General features: G+C 48.6%; 1 protein-coding gene and 1 long non-coding RNA gene across 2 annotated transcripts in view; one reads left to right on the top strand and one right to left on the bottom strand.

The window, feature by feature from the left end:
- TMEM86A (transmembrane protein 86A) overlaps positions 1-16557 on the bottom strand; it is a 28055-nt gene extending 11498 nt beyond the window's left edge. The window contains exon 1 of the mRNA XM_087745711.1: positions 16478-16557. Coding sequence (XP_087601837.1) covers positions 16478-16498 — 21 coding nt within the window. The 5' untranslated portion in view covers positions 16499-16557. The remainder of the gene's footprint in view (positions 1-16477) is intronic.
- On the top strand, positions 169-10004 carry LOC148057093 (uncharacterized). The gene is made up of 3 exons (XR_015701848.1): positions 169-582; positions 2272-2462; positions 6106-10004. It is a non-coding gene; the product is annotated as an uncharacterized LOC148057093 (long non-coding RNA).
- Positions 16558-16769: the final 212 nt, after the last annotated feature.

Below are 16769 nucleotides of genomic sequence, written 5' to 3'. Positions count from 1 at the left end.
ATTAATAGGATCATCAGAAGCATCAGTGGAATAAACTGCATAACAGAACTGTCTCCTTCCCTTTGAAAGCTGTTCTTTCATGTATACTGTCAGTTAGCAGCATTTCTACCAAGAGAAAGGCTGCTTGAACTTGACCATGATCCTCAGCATAGACCTTTGTGACCCTCTCTGCTAAAAACACTTACTGGCTGGCAGGATGGGTTTTGGGTGGTGGAGATAGAGGAAATTTTAGATACCTTTTCTCTTTATTTGTTCTACTGAAAACATTTAGGCCATCAGTCAAATTCCTCTGGTGGTCCTTGCCACCAATCTTGTGTTTAGACTAACCCCTTTTATACACCTCCTTTCCTATAGCTGTGAAAATACTGCACTCCCCAGGAATATCCCAGCAGCAAACAAGCCAATAAAAGTGCAAATCATCCCTCCCATTTTGGCAAATCCTTTGGCTTAGCTAGTTGCAGATCACCCTGAGGATACAACCTCTCTTCTAACCCATTCTCTCTCTTGCCTTGTAGCCTCATGCCTGGAGCTTGCTGTTGGCATCACCACATCACTTCAAAACCCATCACATCAGCCTCCCAGGTGTGGATGTCACTTCCTCAGCTGACTAATATATACAGCAGTCATGTGTTGCTTTGTTCTAGCATTACACTAGTAATATACTGCCCATATTGCAGGATACATTTTGAGTCAGGGCTCTGTTGTGTAAATCCAGACACAAAAATGCAGCATGAGCACTGGGCCACTCATAACAAAGCCACAGCAGAGGCAGGGTGCATAGCTACACACCCCACAAGCTGGGTCTGGTCTTACCATACACTTAGCTGAGACCACTCTGGACAGTTGACAAGACACTCTGTTCACCTGCCCTCCTGTTATATTTCTGCATTTTAGTGCAGGTAGGGAAAACCCCGCATGAGAAACAAAGCTATGATTTTATTTGCTCCTGGAGTGCAGCCGAGGGCCAAAACAAGGAGCAAAGGAAGAGACCGTGATTGCCTCATGTGCCCGCACTGTTGATGAGCTATATCCTGGGGTCTTTTAGGAGGCCTGTTTCCTCCTGCAGCTAAGGCAGTGCAACCTCCAGAGCTCCCCTGCAAGCAGGGGTTCACCCTCAATCTTCTAATCTCTTTGGTCAAGCAAGATTTAGTTGCTTAGTATCACGACGACTTCCCACTACTCATGGCCAAAGCACTCAGAGGCTTCATGCACTGGAGGAGGACATGGGGGAAAATTTAGAGGCATCAGAGCTGGGTTCACATTGAAAAGTCCATCAAAATCTGAACATCCGTGTGTGACGCTCTGGCATTGCTTATCTCATGGAAGGAGCCCATGCTCCAAAAACATGCAAAAGAAAGATTGGTCTTTTTTCCAAATCACTTGGCCCTATTTCTGCTTCCTGCATCATGGAACATTGCCATGACATAAAATCGGTGTCCATCTTCTTTTGATGCAATGTGTCTTGGTGCAGATACCTAGAATGGCTGAAGGCTGCACAGCAAATATCTCTGTGCTTACAGTGCTCATTTAATAAAGCCTAAACTCATCAAAATTCAGAAGCTTTTATAGACAGAAGCAAAGGGAATCAGGTGAAGCTGGAGGACAGAGGCGGAGGCAGTGGAGGGCATCTTCACAGGCAGTATCTAAAAAGAGAATGCAATCTCTGAAGCAGCAAGACCATAAATAAAGGGCATCCCAAGAAGACAGTGTTTTCAAAATTGTTCTCACATGTGATGGAAAGTTCCCCGGCATATCAGCAGTTTCTTAGCAGTAAGGTATTTCATTATTCCTGTATACATTATTCATAGGCTATTGCCAACACAATTTTTGAACACTCCATTAAACAACCAGGCTACACAATTCACTACAAAAGGACATCAGCAAGCCGTTAACTTTCTTGTATTGTATGGGGAGCCCATCATGAGTCCTCTACTTACGTTGTCTAAATTAATCACCGTTTACCACCTCTTGTCTACATTCCTTGGGAGAATTCTGGCAGCAAATAACAAATGAACTTGAAATAAAAGTCATAAAAGCCCACGTAGTCTCACGGCACTGGAGGTGCCTGGGAGCTATCAAGTATCGTGTGGCGAAGAGTGGAGGGAAGCTTCCTCCTTCAGACCTAGGACCTTCCCCTTCTGAAGTGACACATCTGGCTCAGACTATCCCCAACCACCTCCAAAACCAGTGCCTGGCTCCAGCTCTGCCTCCTCCCCTTCTGTGACTCTTTTTTTATTAAAAATGTAGTTGATCACATTCATCCTCTCACAGTTGCAGGCAACAGATGACAGTGCTTCTGGCAGTGTTTGCTCCTCTCCCCCACCAGTTGTGGAAGATCCCCACCATGCCATAACAAACCCGAGATCTTCAGCACGGAAAGCTAACCACCTCCAGAGCTACAAAGTGCAAAAGAATTTGCAGCATGAGCAGCGCTCCAGGTCCCTGTAACAGTCTCAGCTAAGGTAGGTAGTTTTGTACCTCTGAAGGCAAAAGTTTATGCTAAAAGATACAGTTCAAGTTCAGCTTTGTTTGCAACACATCACAGAGGCACTGGTAGAAGCATACAGGAGAGTATTTGGGTTAATAAACACCGGAATTTTCATTTAATACCCCACATTAAAAGAAAAACACCTGCTAGAAGCAGTTACCATTACAATCACAGCTTGCCCTCCCCTGTGGGCATGCATGATGAGACAGGTTTTAATTACACTTGTCATTTTCCCCAGGAACCTTGCCTTACTGAATATAAGATATGCACTTGTGCAGAAAGATTATGTTGGCTTGGTAAACTTAAAATTACCATTTCTTACTATTTGAATGTGAATTTCCCAAGCCCAGCCAGCATTCTTTTAAAATAATGGTTTATATTATTTCCATCCTAATAACAATTAAGGAATTTTTCAGGCATAAGGGGTCAGATTCCAGTCTCATTTACTCACCCATAACCCTGGAATTTACAGTGTTACGGAGTCCTTGTATAAGAATAACCTCATATGTCTAGAAGGGCTACAGGCTTCCCATCATTAATGCTTTATTCCTTTACACTTTTTCTACAAGTATACTTCAAATGAGTTATTCTCAAACATGCCCTTGCCAGTTACTGAATGCTGCAGCTCAGTGGAGCCCCTGTGCTGGCTCCAACCAAAATGGGTGCTCCACAAGAGACACCACTTGCTGAGACAGCGGTACCTATGCAGCTGAGGGCCGGGCAGCACATCCTGCTGGGATGGTATGGCACTGGAAATACTTGGGAGAAGTCTCCCAAGAAAAACTGAGGCAACCAGAGGGTGAGGCTGGGGGCCTGCCCTCTGTTTGGACATGTGGCTGAGGCTTGCGAAGAGGTGATGGGGCCACTTGCCACCTGGAGGACAAGTCAAGGCTGGTATTGGGAAACCATGTACCAACATGGGTGGAGGCTGTGGCTTGAGGAGAGCCAAGCACGTAACCCATGATTAGACTTGCCTGTACCTCAGGGAAGGGAACATTATTTCTTGGCTGCATGGATAAATTGCATCAGACCACCCATCTCCTTTGCACCTGTGTCTCAGAGACGGAATGTGACATGGGGCTGTGCCATGGTGTTGGAAAAGGAAACACTTGATGCAGGTGACAAAGTCCTTTTTGCTAATGTATGTGATTGTCATGGCTTTAAGCTGGGTTTTGCCATTTTGTTACAAATTCAATTGCATTTTTCTTCCCACTTTTCTTCTTCCGCTGCTAATTTACTCTGGGCTGCAATGCAGTACAGAAAATATCTTGAATACAATGACAAGGCAGTATTTTGAAGTTTTGAATTTCTAAACTGAGCATAATTTAGGGCATTTTTCTCAACTTCTATGACTACTAAGTTACTTAGAGTCTTTAAAAATTAGTTTAAATTGCTGTAAAGCCACTATCTGTGTATTTGTGGAATTACAGTGAAAGTATAATTTATTAAATTATCTGTGTCCAACCAAATCCAATGAAACCCTCCAAGACTTAGGCAGACTAGGAGAAAGTTGTGTCCTGGGTCTCACCAAGAGATTTTGGACCAGACGATCTCCAGAGGTCCCTTCCAACCTCAACCATTTTGTGATTCTGTGGTCTTCAAACAGAACATGGTATTGGCACATGCAACTCTCTGGAGGCTCAGGGCTTGGATATCCACCTCCCTGCTAGGGATTCATAGGTTTACAGTATCCCTTCTTGTTTTGTCTGTTCTCATTCTGCTCCAGTTTGAAATATTGCTCATTTCCTTGTTGCTGTTGTTCAACAGTGATAGATTCCAACCATGCGGTGATTTGGTATTGGTGTAAGGCATCCTGAGAGATTAGGCTAGCCAATGAAGAAACACAGTTACAGAAGAAGTGGCAGACCTCGGGAAGTAACTCTGGGTAACAAGCACTGACTAAAAGTTCCCAATGTGCAAAATATAAGATGTAGCACACAAAGATGACCAAAAGCTTCATACAACAGCTCCTAAGGTATATCAGCAAATTAGTTATTGGTGACTCGCCAAGAGCCCAGGGGTCCCTGCTGGATGATCTCTTTTTGCACCTCCCCGCTATGCAGTACTAGGAGATGCTCGTGATTCAGGTGTGTTTAAACCAGTATTCACTATGGGGTATGACCTGGGGAACATCTACACTGCTCCTCAGCAGCACAGACAGCCTGTTCTGAGTGCTGCAGGCACATAACCCAGCCAAAAAATTTACAGCTAGCTCCTCCACCCCAGAATAAGCTGCATCCACAGAGGAATGGCTACATTTGTAAGCCAGTGCCATGATTTTCTTTAACATTTTGGAGCCAGTTGTCTGTATCTACATCACAAGTGGGATGAAGAAAATCCAGCTGCTACATGGAAGGAGGCATGTTGTTCCTGAGGTATAGAAGAACGTCAGAAGCTTGTTGCTTTGAAATGCCAAGTCAGACAAAGTTCACTGTTCCTAAGTCTCGCATTGGTCCCAGGAAACAATGTAGAGTATCAAATAATGCTCTTCTCTCCACAAGTCCCCTAAACAAACCTGCACAGAAAATGAGTATGCAGCCCCTTCCAGACACCAGCTCTGTGCCAACCTGCTGTGGGGATATGGCTCACGCCCATTGGGCTGTAAAATGCTGCTTTCCAGGAAAAGTTTTTTAAAAATAATACCCCAGCTATTCCACTGAGCAACACTTGAGCACAACTGTGCGCACTGGCCAAAAAAAGCTGGGCTGTTGTCCTCCACCCATCCCTCCCAGCGACCTTGGCTGGCCAAGTACCATTTTGTCTATCCACGAGTAAGCTGTTTCTCCCGGCTTCTGGCATCCTGCATCGTGGATCCTGCCTTGGTTCTGCCCTACTGTGACAATAGCTCTTACCCCCAGTTGTGCGCCAATAAATATTTATGTGTCTTTGTTGCCATGTATTATACTGCCACTGCAAGCCCATGAATTCTCATTCCCCAAACTACGTGGCTCTTTGCAAGGCACTGACGATCCTCTGTGCAGTCTGAGTCATAGAGGGAGAGCTGCTGCAGCCTGGAGATGGACCACTGTTAGGACAAAGTATATACATGTGCCACAGGCTCTCACGTACGGAGCAGTGGGGAACAAACACAATTCCCCATCAGAATTCCCCTACAGAAAACCCATCTTCGTGCTTAACCAGAATGAGTAGACCATAAGGAGAAGCCCGTGTGTGCACAGATCCTAGCCAGAGGCAGCCGATTTTCCCCTGAATTCAACAACCCATCAGTTTTTGCTGAACGAAGGAGGAACGCAGCAGTACTGGGCAATTCCTGGCCATGAACCTGCATGAGCTGACTGCAAAGCCGCCATCCTCCTGGGCTTGCTTGCATGTTCCCACTTTTGCTCAGATGGTGCAACATCAAGCCTTCTGAATGTGTACACACTGAAACTGATATAAAAGAGGGAATTTTTTGGCGGGGGGGCAGATGTGTGTGTAATAGGGAGGATTCAGCTGTTCGATACATATGATGAGACATAAAGGGGCCAGCCAGCTGGCGCTTTTCACTCCACAGGGTTGCTGAAATACTAGGGCTGACTGGGACAGCTCTAACTGGTACACTCTGGGGAGTGTAGGTGACTGCAAAGCACTTCACCTCCAATTCTGCTCTCCTGCAGGAGCAAACATGGTTCTGGGGGAGCACCGACTGCCTTTTGTCAAGGAAGGCACCATCTCGTACATGCCCCAAGTTGTTCCTGAATAAAATTCTGAGAAAAAGTGCTTGTTTGTGAAGGGTGGTGAAGAGTTACTGAACCAGCCAATCAACCTGCCTGAAATACTGTGTTGGTGCAACATACCTGTGCAAACAAGGAATTAATAAGAGAGTTTATGCTTGTGTTGGAGGTGCCACAGGCCAGGCATCCAAGGCAGATGGCTCCTGAACAGGTTCCGCGTGCTGCAGGAAATTCAGGGTGATAAATAAACCCTCCTCCCCTCAAGTGGAGACAAGACCATAGAGGCTTCATCTAAAATGGACTTGTAAAATAGCTAATAAATCACCCAGGAGAAGATGATACCTGATTTGCCTTTGGGAGAATGTGTGTGCTGATAATCCTCTATCTATCTCCATCATGCTTATGCCATGCAATGAGTTTTGCCAGGCCTTGTGGTGCTTTCTGGCAGCTACTGACACTCCCCAGCACAACTCAGGGCTTCCATTTCTCCAACAAGAGTAACACAGTGAAACTCGTCTCGTGCTCAGCTCTCCAGCCAGACCTGTTTGCAACTGGTCAAAAAATCATGGGTTTGTCTGACTGGAGAGCCTCCATCGTTCAGCACAAGCCAGAAGTAACAGGGCTCGGCCTGAACATTTCCCACCTGGACAAGGACTATCCTCCCCGCTCAGCCACATATGGCAGGAGCAGTGGGTCCAAGGCAGCTATTCCACCCCCAGGGTCTCTTCAACTCCTCCTGCAAACTAGGGCTGTGTTTCTGGATTCTCTCATCCCTCCCCCTACCCCAGCAGCCTGGGTACTTTCTTCCTCCCCATGGCTCAATGGCATTACCCCCCAGTTAAGCAAAGCAAGCTCCAGCCGCACTTCCCAGCTTTGCTCCACAATGGACTGACACAGAGTTGAGAGCTAGAAATACTTAACTTCTTTTTCTTAAGACCAAGCTATGGCTATCTGCCAGAAAAATACAATTAAAAATTTGGCACAGGCCTTCACAGTCCTTGGGTGGTGAACTCAGATATATTGCTGCACAAGTTCTTGGCATCAGAAAAGTCGTCCTTTGGTGAAGGCACAGGGGAGCCGGCAATGGGTGAGGATTAATCAAACTGGCATCTAAAAATGGCCCCTGTGCAGGTCTGGGCTGCTCCACACACAGCTGCACGCAGAAACAAGAAACGCAACAAAAAGTTTCATTTCCAAGCCAAAATCCTGTGCGATTTACAGTCACATCAACATTCAACCTAATCTGTGGATTGACCATGGGGGGGGGTGAAAATCCATCAGCACTGAGGTTAAAATCTTCCAGACGAGCGCCTTCCCCCCAGATGCAGAAAGAAGGGAGGAAATTTGTAGCGGCAGTTCCCCGCAGCCTCCTGGCAGCAGGGCAATGTTGGCCTGCACCAGCCTCTCCCAGGGGAAACCACAGCTCAAGTCCCTGCAGTGCGGCAGCGCGCCTGGGCACAGGGGGGCACGACATGGCCACCCAGCTGAACAGCAGCAGGCGAGCGTCGAGAACGGGACATTTTGTACTGAGCCAGCTGGGGAGCACGTGAGCAAGGCTCATCGTGTCCTGGGAGCGCCAGCGATGTGAGATTGCAGGCACGGCTGCTGCAAAGGTCTCTGTCCTGATGTTTGCTCTCTGAGTGCAATTTCTCTACCACAGACTGCTGTCTGTCCCTAGCCGTAGACACTGCTCAAGAGAAGTCTGTGCTACCCAATGCTTTACGTTAGCCATGGTGTGATCTGCCACCAAACCCCCTATCATCTGTTGTATGGGAGTAAATTTCTGAAGGGGATTGCCTGGGATAGGTTTTAGGAGAAAACTGCACTGAACACACAATGTATGAAGGATATTTAAATAAATGGCTCAGGAAGGTAAAAGAGAGAAGCATTAGACGAGCTTTGTGGCCTTCTCCAGAGGACAACAAAATAGCTACAACCGTGAATCCTTGTGCAGTGGTCAGGGAAGGAGATGAGCAAGAAGAGGCAGAGGTGGCAGGCAGCCTTCGCTTCTGCCCCTTCCCAGGTTAAAGCAGGAGGAGCCAAACTGCCACTGACACAGGAATAGCAAAGCCCATGTTAGCAAAGCTGCAATACGAATACAAGAGCAGTCCTGTCTTGTCTTCAGTTGCTTAATGAAGAAATTAAAAAATGCTGGGTGCTGAGCAGTCACACTGACTGTGCTCATGGGGCTGCTGACAAGGCCAGTGTGGCTCAGCAGCCAGTGTGACCTGGGAGCTCTTGGACATTGCAGCTCTCTGCTGCTATACCCACAAGTTAAAAAAAAATGCATCTGCAAACACCTGGGATGTACAATAGTGTGGAAAAAAGTCACAAATAGGAAACTGGTGAGCTGAAATCCACCTTTTGCCTTCACTCTCTCATTTCCAGCCTTATTCGCACCCCACAATCCACCACAACATTTATGTACTTGTTGGAGGGTCCCAGCCACCCCGTTGCTCTACCACAGCAAAGGGGGTGCATGGAAGACGGGGCGCTCGGGGGCAATGGCACTTGGCAAAGCTCTACCCTGCCACATGCTGCTTTGCTGGTAGGGATTGGTATTCAGGAGGAAACGGAGGCTCTTCCATCCAAAAGCAACTTCTTCAGCAGACAAGACCTCATTTTATCTACAGTCTATGGGGAATAATGCAGGTCTAAATGAAGAGCGTTGCAGGCACTGGTGCTGTCACAGGCCCTTACGATAACAGCTGAAAAGCCATTAGTGTAGCAGAGAAGGCATGGCACATGCCAGGCACTCGAAACCACCTCCGGCACCTGAAAGGCACTTTTGCTCCTCACCTTTCTGGCTCACGCACCAGATTTGCACACACCTGGCAGGTGAGGTTTTTGCAAAAGCAATGGGAAGGCGGAACTGAGAGAGGAGGGGAAGGCGGCTGCCAGTGGCTGGGAAAGCTGGCAGCTCTATGCCAGAGACTTTCGCTGTACAAATCCTCACAAGGGGCTGCAATAAGATCAGCAAAATCTGGCAAAAGCAAGCAGCACTGTGCTGGGAAACCCAGGAGGGACAGCTCAGCTTGTCTTGTGCCTAATGGAAAGCTGAATGAAATGCTCTACCTACGTTCATGTCCTCCAGGCTGAAAGCTTGTGAAATACTGTTGTTAAAGAAAATTAGAAGAGAAAATAGCAACATACCCCAATAAATATGTGTATTTAGAGAGGTGCCACTCTGGTACCTTATAAAAAAGCAGCAGCCCTCTTCATGTTATCATGACCAATATGCTTTAAGAGATAGGAGGAGTTAAGGTCAAAGTATGACAGTGAAGTCACAGATTTTATTTCCAATATCTATTCTTGTGCCAAGATGTTGCGACCTGGGCAAGTCAGTATCAGACACAAATTACATGAAGATAAATTGGACTTTCCCAGCCAATCTCAACAGATGTGGGGTGGGCAGGTGCAAACACTAACCTGCGCAAACACTAACCATGCACTCCCAGGATTCACACGAATATATCAAGGGTTGCACTTGCAAAACCCCTGCTGTAATCAGGCTGCATATACAAATGCAGACCACGCTCACAAACGAGCGTGCAGCTGCTTACCAGGGATGTTTTAGTTACTGTAGTGCTTACACAGCATCAAGGCCTTTTCTGCTTCTCAACCCACCCCACCAGCGCGTAGGCTGGGGGTGCACAAGAAGTTGGGAGGGGACACAGCCGGGACAGCTGATCCCAACTGACCAAAGAGATATTCCATACCATATGACGTCATGCTCGGCATATAAAGCTGGGGGAAGAAGGAGGAAGGGGGGAACGTTGGAGTTAACGGTGTTTGTCTTCCCAAGTAACCGTTAACGTGTGATGGAGCCCTGCTTTCCTGGAGATGGCTGAACACCTGCCTGCCCATGGGAAGTAGTGAATGAATTCCTTGTTTGGCTTTGCTTGCGCGTGCGGTTTTTGCTTTACCTATTAAACTGTCTTTATCACAACTCACAAGTTTTCGCACTTTTACCTTTCTGATTCTCTCCCCCATCCCACCGGCAGGGAGTGAGCGAGCAGCTGTGTGGTGCTTAGTTGCTGGCTGGGGTTAAACCCCGACAGGGTGCAAGTCCACAGATTCATGGGACACGAGCCAACTTGAAACTTCACAAACGTCAATTAAGTGATAAACTTGTCATCACGCTACTTTACATCAGGGCTGCAGGGAAAAGCCATGCAACTTGCTTAATTTCTCTTGCAATAGAGCACAAGTCAGCACTGCTGTCCAAGCACCCTGGCTCTGATTTATGCTGTAACAAAACCAAAAGGCAAATAGGGATACGGCAGCCAAGCTATGGTCACAGGCTCTCAGCCGGCACAGGCCCAGTTCTGCTGAAGCCATGGGAGACAAAATGACTCATGTAAGGCTGAGGATCTGCCCTGTGCGTCTACTATGTGCTGAAAAATGTGCAGCTCGCTTAACTTCAAACTTACCCTCAATATCAAGCAATAATTCAACCAGAGGCTACTTGCCACTAGCAGAAATGCACCGATTTTGATACATAATTGGAAATTTAATGCCTGATGCCAAGTGGCGCCATATCTGAAGCTGGTGTCTGGTGAGGGGCAAAAAATGAGACCTTGCTATTCAAACTTGACAGAAGTCCCAAGGCCAATTCAGTAACATGGCTTGTCTCATCTCCCCTCAGTCTTGGAAAGTAAACGTTTTGCAGTAATCTATAGAAATTAGTTTTTGGGAGAAAGCATAGCCTGCTGGTAGAAACAAGGCTTTTCCATAAGCTCACAGCAAGGTGAATCGAAACAGCCACCATCCTCATTAACAGGCAGATTTGCAACATGAGAGTCAGCCTGCAACATTAAATTAACAGAAGAAGAGAGACAAGTTGCACTTACCCAGAGAGAAACTGCGCCCTGTGCAATTCTGGGTCAGTCTGCGGTGTGAGCCCCCGGGCTCTCTGCAGGTATCTGAAATCCCTCCCACCCCAGCACTCTTGAAATCTTCCAGGAAAGCTCTCGCCCAGCCCACCTACCACCTTTCAGCTCTGGTGGCCTGTAATCTTCTCCTAGACACAGTTTTCTGCTCCGTGTCACCTGGATACTTGTTCATGTTCTCATGGAGACAGGCTGACACACTTGTCATACAGAAACCTGCCATTAGCTTAAATGTTACTTAGATTATGGCAGTATAAGAAATCGATTATGGCAGTATAAGAAATCAATATAGGAAGGGCACAAGTGAACTAGAAGAAGCAATAACCATCACCTTCATTTTGGGCATGCTGCAGTAAGCAAAACCTACATCTCTATTGTAATTGCGTATCTATTGGGCGTTGCACAACATGAAGGGCAGTAGGAAAATTAAGTGCTAATATAATAGCCACTCAAGCCTCCGGGAGAGAAGGGAGTTATACAACTAATAATCTTTTCGCTGTTCAAGAGTTTCCACGTGCTAGCGAAGAGAGGTTCCATATGCCATCTTTTTCTAAGAGTCTAATTTCACTGCAGTTATTATTTCCTTAGTATTCTGCAGTTCTTTTTTTTTATTTCTACAGAGAAAGATAACTTTGGCTCTTCTGTCACACTCAGTGTATTTTGGATACAGATAGTTGAACAGGAAAAGAGAACAGAAGCAATGCATCTCTGTCCATTCAGAGGAATTATGTGTAAGTACAGGCTTCTGAACTGGACCCATAATCTTAATGCACAAAGCACACTCTGAACAACAGACGCGTATGACTCGAGTGATATACTTGAGTTAATGAAGCCTTTAATCTACAGCACTGCCTGCAGCAGTGATTGGCACTAACTGCTTAATGCAACCACACTGGGACTGGGAAGAGCGTGAGAGCCCGCACTTCCTAGCCTCCAATCTCAGTTACCCATATCTAAGCCCACCCTCTCATAGCAACAGCTACAGCAAAGAATGTCAATGTCATCGGAAGAATGCACAAGTTCAGTCTGAAAAAATAAATCATGGCATGTAACGCTACGCCTGGGCTCTAGCTGGCACAAATCAGCACAGCTTTTTGCTCAGAAGGACCAAAGCTTTTAGGCTTCTCCCAAAAGGTGTGACTGACATAAATGTTACTGAGATCCTGCTAAGCTTACCTGAGGTGATGATTCCCTCCCTTACTTCATTGAGTTCAGATGTTTAGAAATCCTTCCTAGAATTCATTTGAATTGGCTTGTTTTTTAAACAAGTGCCCTATTTCCATAACCATCTATGTGGTATATAAATGTGCACGTTTACAAGCCTCCTACACAGTAAAATACCATTTTATGATGTATTTAAGTAATGGAAAAAATTACCATGAAAGCAACAATGTTGGGTATAAACAAAGAGAACAAGTAAAATTAACCTCTCTACCGTAAGAGTTACTTCTGACTTAGATGGTTGCTAACACTTTATTCATTAATGCAGAAATAATACATCCTCTATTTAAGGATTTAAGCAAAGGCTGAAATAGTTCAAGGTGTGATCTGGCTTTCTTGTTTTCAACAGTAGTTTGAGGATTAGAGAGCACACTTCCTAATAATAAACCTTTAAAACTGTGCATAGACCTACTACTGCTACAATTGCCTATAGCACAGAGTCTCTAAGCAACGTGATTTACATCAGGCCCCTCCTCAGGAACTCAAATGATACCCACCCAATTCTCCAGCCCTGTTCAATATTTGTTACTCATGATTACCTTTCTAGATCATACCTTTCAGGTTTTTTTGCCCAGTTTTTGTAAGTGACCTTCATGCTCCCCCAAAGTGACATCCTGCATCTGCCCAGAGGGTCAACAAGGGCTATTCATCTCCTGCACACTTGCAGCCCCTGCAATCAAGGTGCCTGCTGGGCAGAGAGGTCCTTAAGGCAAGGGCTATCTCCCACAAGCTCACGCTGAAAACTGCTTAACCAATAGCGAAAAAAAAAAAAAAAAAAAAAAAAACAACAAACACGTAACGGGACAAAAATCACTAACGAGGCAGTCTCAGAAAGGCCTTTTATTAAGATGGGACCAGTGATGACTGAACAAGAAGGGAATTAAACCTCACATATCCATGAAGCAAATGCGCCATTTATTAATACCGCTTTCCAGCCGCAGGCTCCCAGCCCACACGGCTTTATGCAGAAAAAACAGCTCTTTAATCAGAGCAGTATCAAGAAGAATAATTTTTAAGCAGGATGCTCCTACTTGCCTAGCAGAGTAAGCAGTGAAAGCTTCCCTCCAAGGTGACTTCCAACCAGAGGGAGCATTGCTCACCAGCTGGAGCAGGACCGGCAGGCAAATGCATCTTCTTTGCCACAGCCCAGCGCCACGCAAGTCTAGACTCTGGCATCAGCAGGACCTCAGAGCGCTATCCCAGCTGAGGACCTGGCACAATACATTAAAAGGTATTTTGGCCCTAGACTTGTTTATTTGTGGGCATGCTCCCCGCTCAGTACGTCTGAATTGTGCAGCACCAGAGACAACAGCTTGGCTAGCACTGCACAATGCCTCGGTCTCTCCTTGTGCATGGGGCGGACATGCCAAACCCCCCGGGGCCATGATGCACACCTGGCAGCCAGCAAACAAGCAGTCCTAGCTGCGATCTCACCCTAGCCTCCTCTCCACGGTCCGTGCCTCCCCGCGTGGTTTCTTCCAGCTATCAGTTGTACAGCAGACCTGGAGCTCAGGGTTTCTGACTCTTGTTACAAAAGCGTCCTAAAGAAGGAAAGAGGGGGAGACGCAGGAGACGAGGTTGTGTATAAGTAGTCAGGGCCATCTGCTGCAGTTATGTACAAATGCCATCGCTTTGAAAACAGGAAGCAAAATCATGTCACTCTCGGCTGTGCTCTTCTAGTTCCTCCCCATTGAGGCTGATGCTGCAGTGTACTGGGAGAGAACATACACTGTAGATAAATCAATTCCTCTGGCTAATTTGATTATGCCTCAGGTGCTGCCCCCACAGAGAGCGTCCCCATCGCGTGTCATAGCAGAGATAGCCGCGCTGGCTCCAAACACCTGGTCTATCTATGCAGCAAAAGGCAGTGCGGTACAGAGATAAGGCCTGGGCCCCAAAGGTAGCACCTAGCTGTGGCCAGACCGATTGCCCGCTGCTGTTCCCTTCAGCAAGCGACTCGCCGGAGGGTGCCCACAGCCACCCTGCTTCTCACCCCCTGCACAGCTCCAGCTGGCAGCTGTGCAGGGGCCGCACCATGCTCCCACACAGCGCACGCTGCTGCATGACACCATTTCAGCCTGCCCTTGGCGGACCGCAGCACAGCCGATGCCAGAGCAGCACAGCACGCTCCTTTGGAGGGAGAGCGATGTGAAAACCCACTGAAGGTGATGTGCAAAGAACTGCTCCTTAACAGACTGGAGGCTGGCAGCTCTTTTTTTATGAGCTCTTTGGAGGATCAGACGCCCTCCCCTCCCACCTCTACAGCCACAGTAAACAGCTGCAGCTCTGGTCTCAGCTCCGGGTCTCATCGTCCCTCCAGCTTTCCGCAGCTTCACGCCTGCGTTAGTTGCCTTTGATGAAGCAAAGAGTCGGTATGTCAGCGATGAAGCCAGAGCAGGAACATGCATTGTAACATGTCAAAAGGGCAAGTGGAGAAAAACGATTTTTTTGTTTTTTCCATTTTCCCTCCCAAGTGACCTTCCTGAAGTGTAATTTCTGGTGTAGGTAAAGCCTTCCGGTCTGAACTACGTACACCTTTCCCAACACATACTCACGCTTTAGTTATTTGCCTCCTCTCAAAGCTCAGTTGAAATATACTCTGCAAGACCACACTGATTCACTAGCCTTAAAAGCCAAGTACTGCCTCCTGTGGATTATGAAACAAATTCTGCCAGTTTTTCAGCCATTCCAGTATTGTCCCAGCGTAAGATTTTACTTCTGAGGTACACATACACAATTCACTGTAACCAAAAGCATTACTTAAGGATGAATTTAGCTTATGGCACAGAAGCACAGAGATACCAAACCTCTTTAGTTATTTTTGAAAAGCATTAAAAAAGACTTTGGCACTACAATGGTATAATTTGCAAGCTACTTCCCTCTGTCTCTAAAGATAAAAATCACCCCGAGGCTGCTGATGAACTTACCAGGGACATGTTAATAACTGGGGGAAAATTCATCTTAAGTATCAGACAATGCAAGCTGCTGTGCAGAACTGGCAAAGCAATTTAAAAGTTTTGAACCCTGGCTTTGTGAGTTAAGAACAGGGAAGGGACAGGGTTTCTACCTGTGAGAGAGAATGCACTGGACTGGCCATTAACCAAAACAGGTCAAAACAGGATGACAAGGGATCTGCAGGGAAGCAGGATACCAGCAATAGGTGTCGAGTGCTGCAGCGAAGCGCCAGGCAACTTTCCCACCAACAGTTAGCTGTTCCTACAGCACACGTTAGTCTGCTGGTGTAGTCAGACAAATCCCTCGCTTTCTAGAAACAGGAACATGCAAAGCAGCGTGTCTAACAGCGCAGCCTCTCTGCTGTTCTGGCTGAAAGCATTTTGTCTTCTTTCGCACTGAAACACCGCCCTTCACCTGCAGGGCCAGGACCCGGGGTTGCCGGTCCAGCCTGGCGTGAGCCACGGCTACTTCAGCTACCAGCTTTGCTCCGCCAATCCAGCTGTGCTGCTACACGCATCACCCACTGACAGGGCAGCGGCGAGGCGCTACCTTACTGCTGGGTACGCGAATTAAGCATCATGACTCCCCCGCGAGACAGGCAGGTGACACCATCCCCGCTCCAGCCGTCAGAGGGTGGAAGTGCCAGACTGGCTCGTCGGGGGCGACGAGGTCTCGGTGGGAGGTCGCCCAGCCTACGGCAAGGTCTGCCCGACGCGGTGGCCGACACGAGCCTGAGCCCCCGCCGTCACCTGGACGGCAGAGCCGCCTCCGGGCGGGAAGGCGGAGGCGCCTGCGAGGGCAGGAGGATGCTCCCGGGCGCTGCCAGCCCGCGGCAGCTGGAGCAGAGCCGCTCTGAGCAGGTGCGCCCCGTGCAAAGCAGCGCGTTACTGATGCTTTTAAAAACGTAACGGACAGGAGGAGGAGGAGGAGGAGGAGGGAGCCCCCGGGGCCGCACCGCTGGAGCAACGGCTGCCGGGGGAGGGAGGCAGGGGCGCACGCCCAGGGTCGGGGGAGCATCAGGCGCGCGGGGGGCGGGGTCTCCGCCAACGGTCGCCCGGCGCCCACGGTCACTGCCTCGCAGCCCGGGAGCGGAGCGGAGCACCCACCCCCCTCGGGGACCGGGTAGGGGCACCGGCGATGGGGGGGGGGGGGGGCGGTGATACCGCCCGGGGAGGGCGCCCGGGACGGGCGGCCCGGGGAGGGCGGCGGGTCCCGCTCCCCCCGCCTGCCGCGCGGCCCGCACTCACCACCGTGACGGGGGACACCATGTCGGCGGCGGGGCACGTCCTGCTCCGGCTGCTGCCCGCTGCCCTGCCTGCCCCCCTGCCTGCCGGGGCGCTTTTTTAGGCAGCGGTGACGTCACCGCGGCGGGGGCCCCCGCGGCGAATGCGCTGCGGGGAGAGGGCGGGGGGCGGCCCCTGCCCCGCCCCGGGGCGGGCGCCGCGGGCGGGCGCACCCCGGGCCCGCTGCCGGGCCGGGCGCCGTTCGCCCCGCCCCCGGCGGCCGCGTCAGCGGCGCCGTCCTCCTCCTGGCGCGGCG

Source organism: Nipponia nippon, unplaced genomic scaffold (genome assembly GCF_047370975.1).
Source record: "Nipponia nippon isolate SJK-2023a ecotype South Korea unplaced genomic scaffold, ASM4737097v1 scaffold_10, whole genome shotgun sequence".
Classification (NCBI taxonomy): Eukaryota; Metazoa; Chordata; class Aves; order Pelecaniformes; family Threskiornithidae; genus Nipponia; species Nipponia nippon.
Note: the sequence above shows the minus strand (reverse complement) of the source record. Positions and strands in the feature narration are given on the sequence as shown.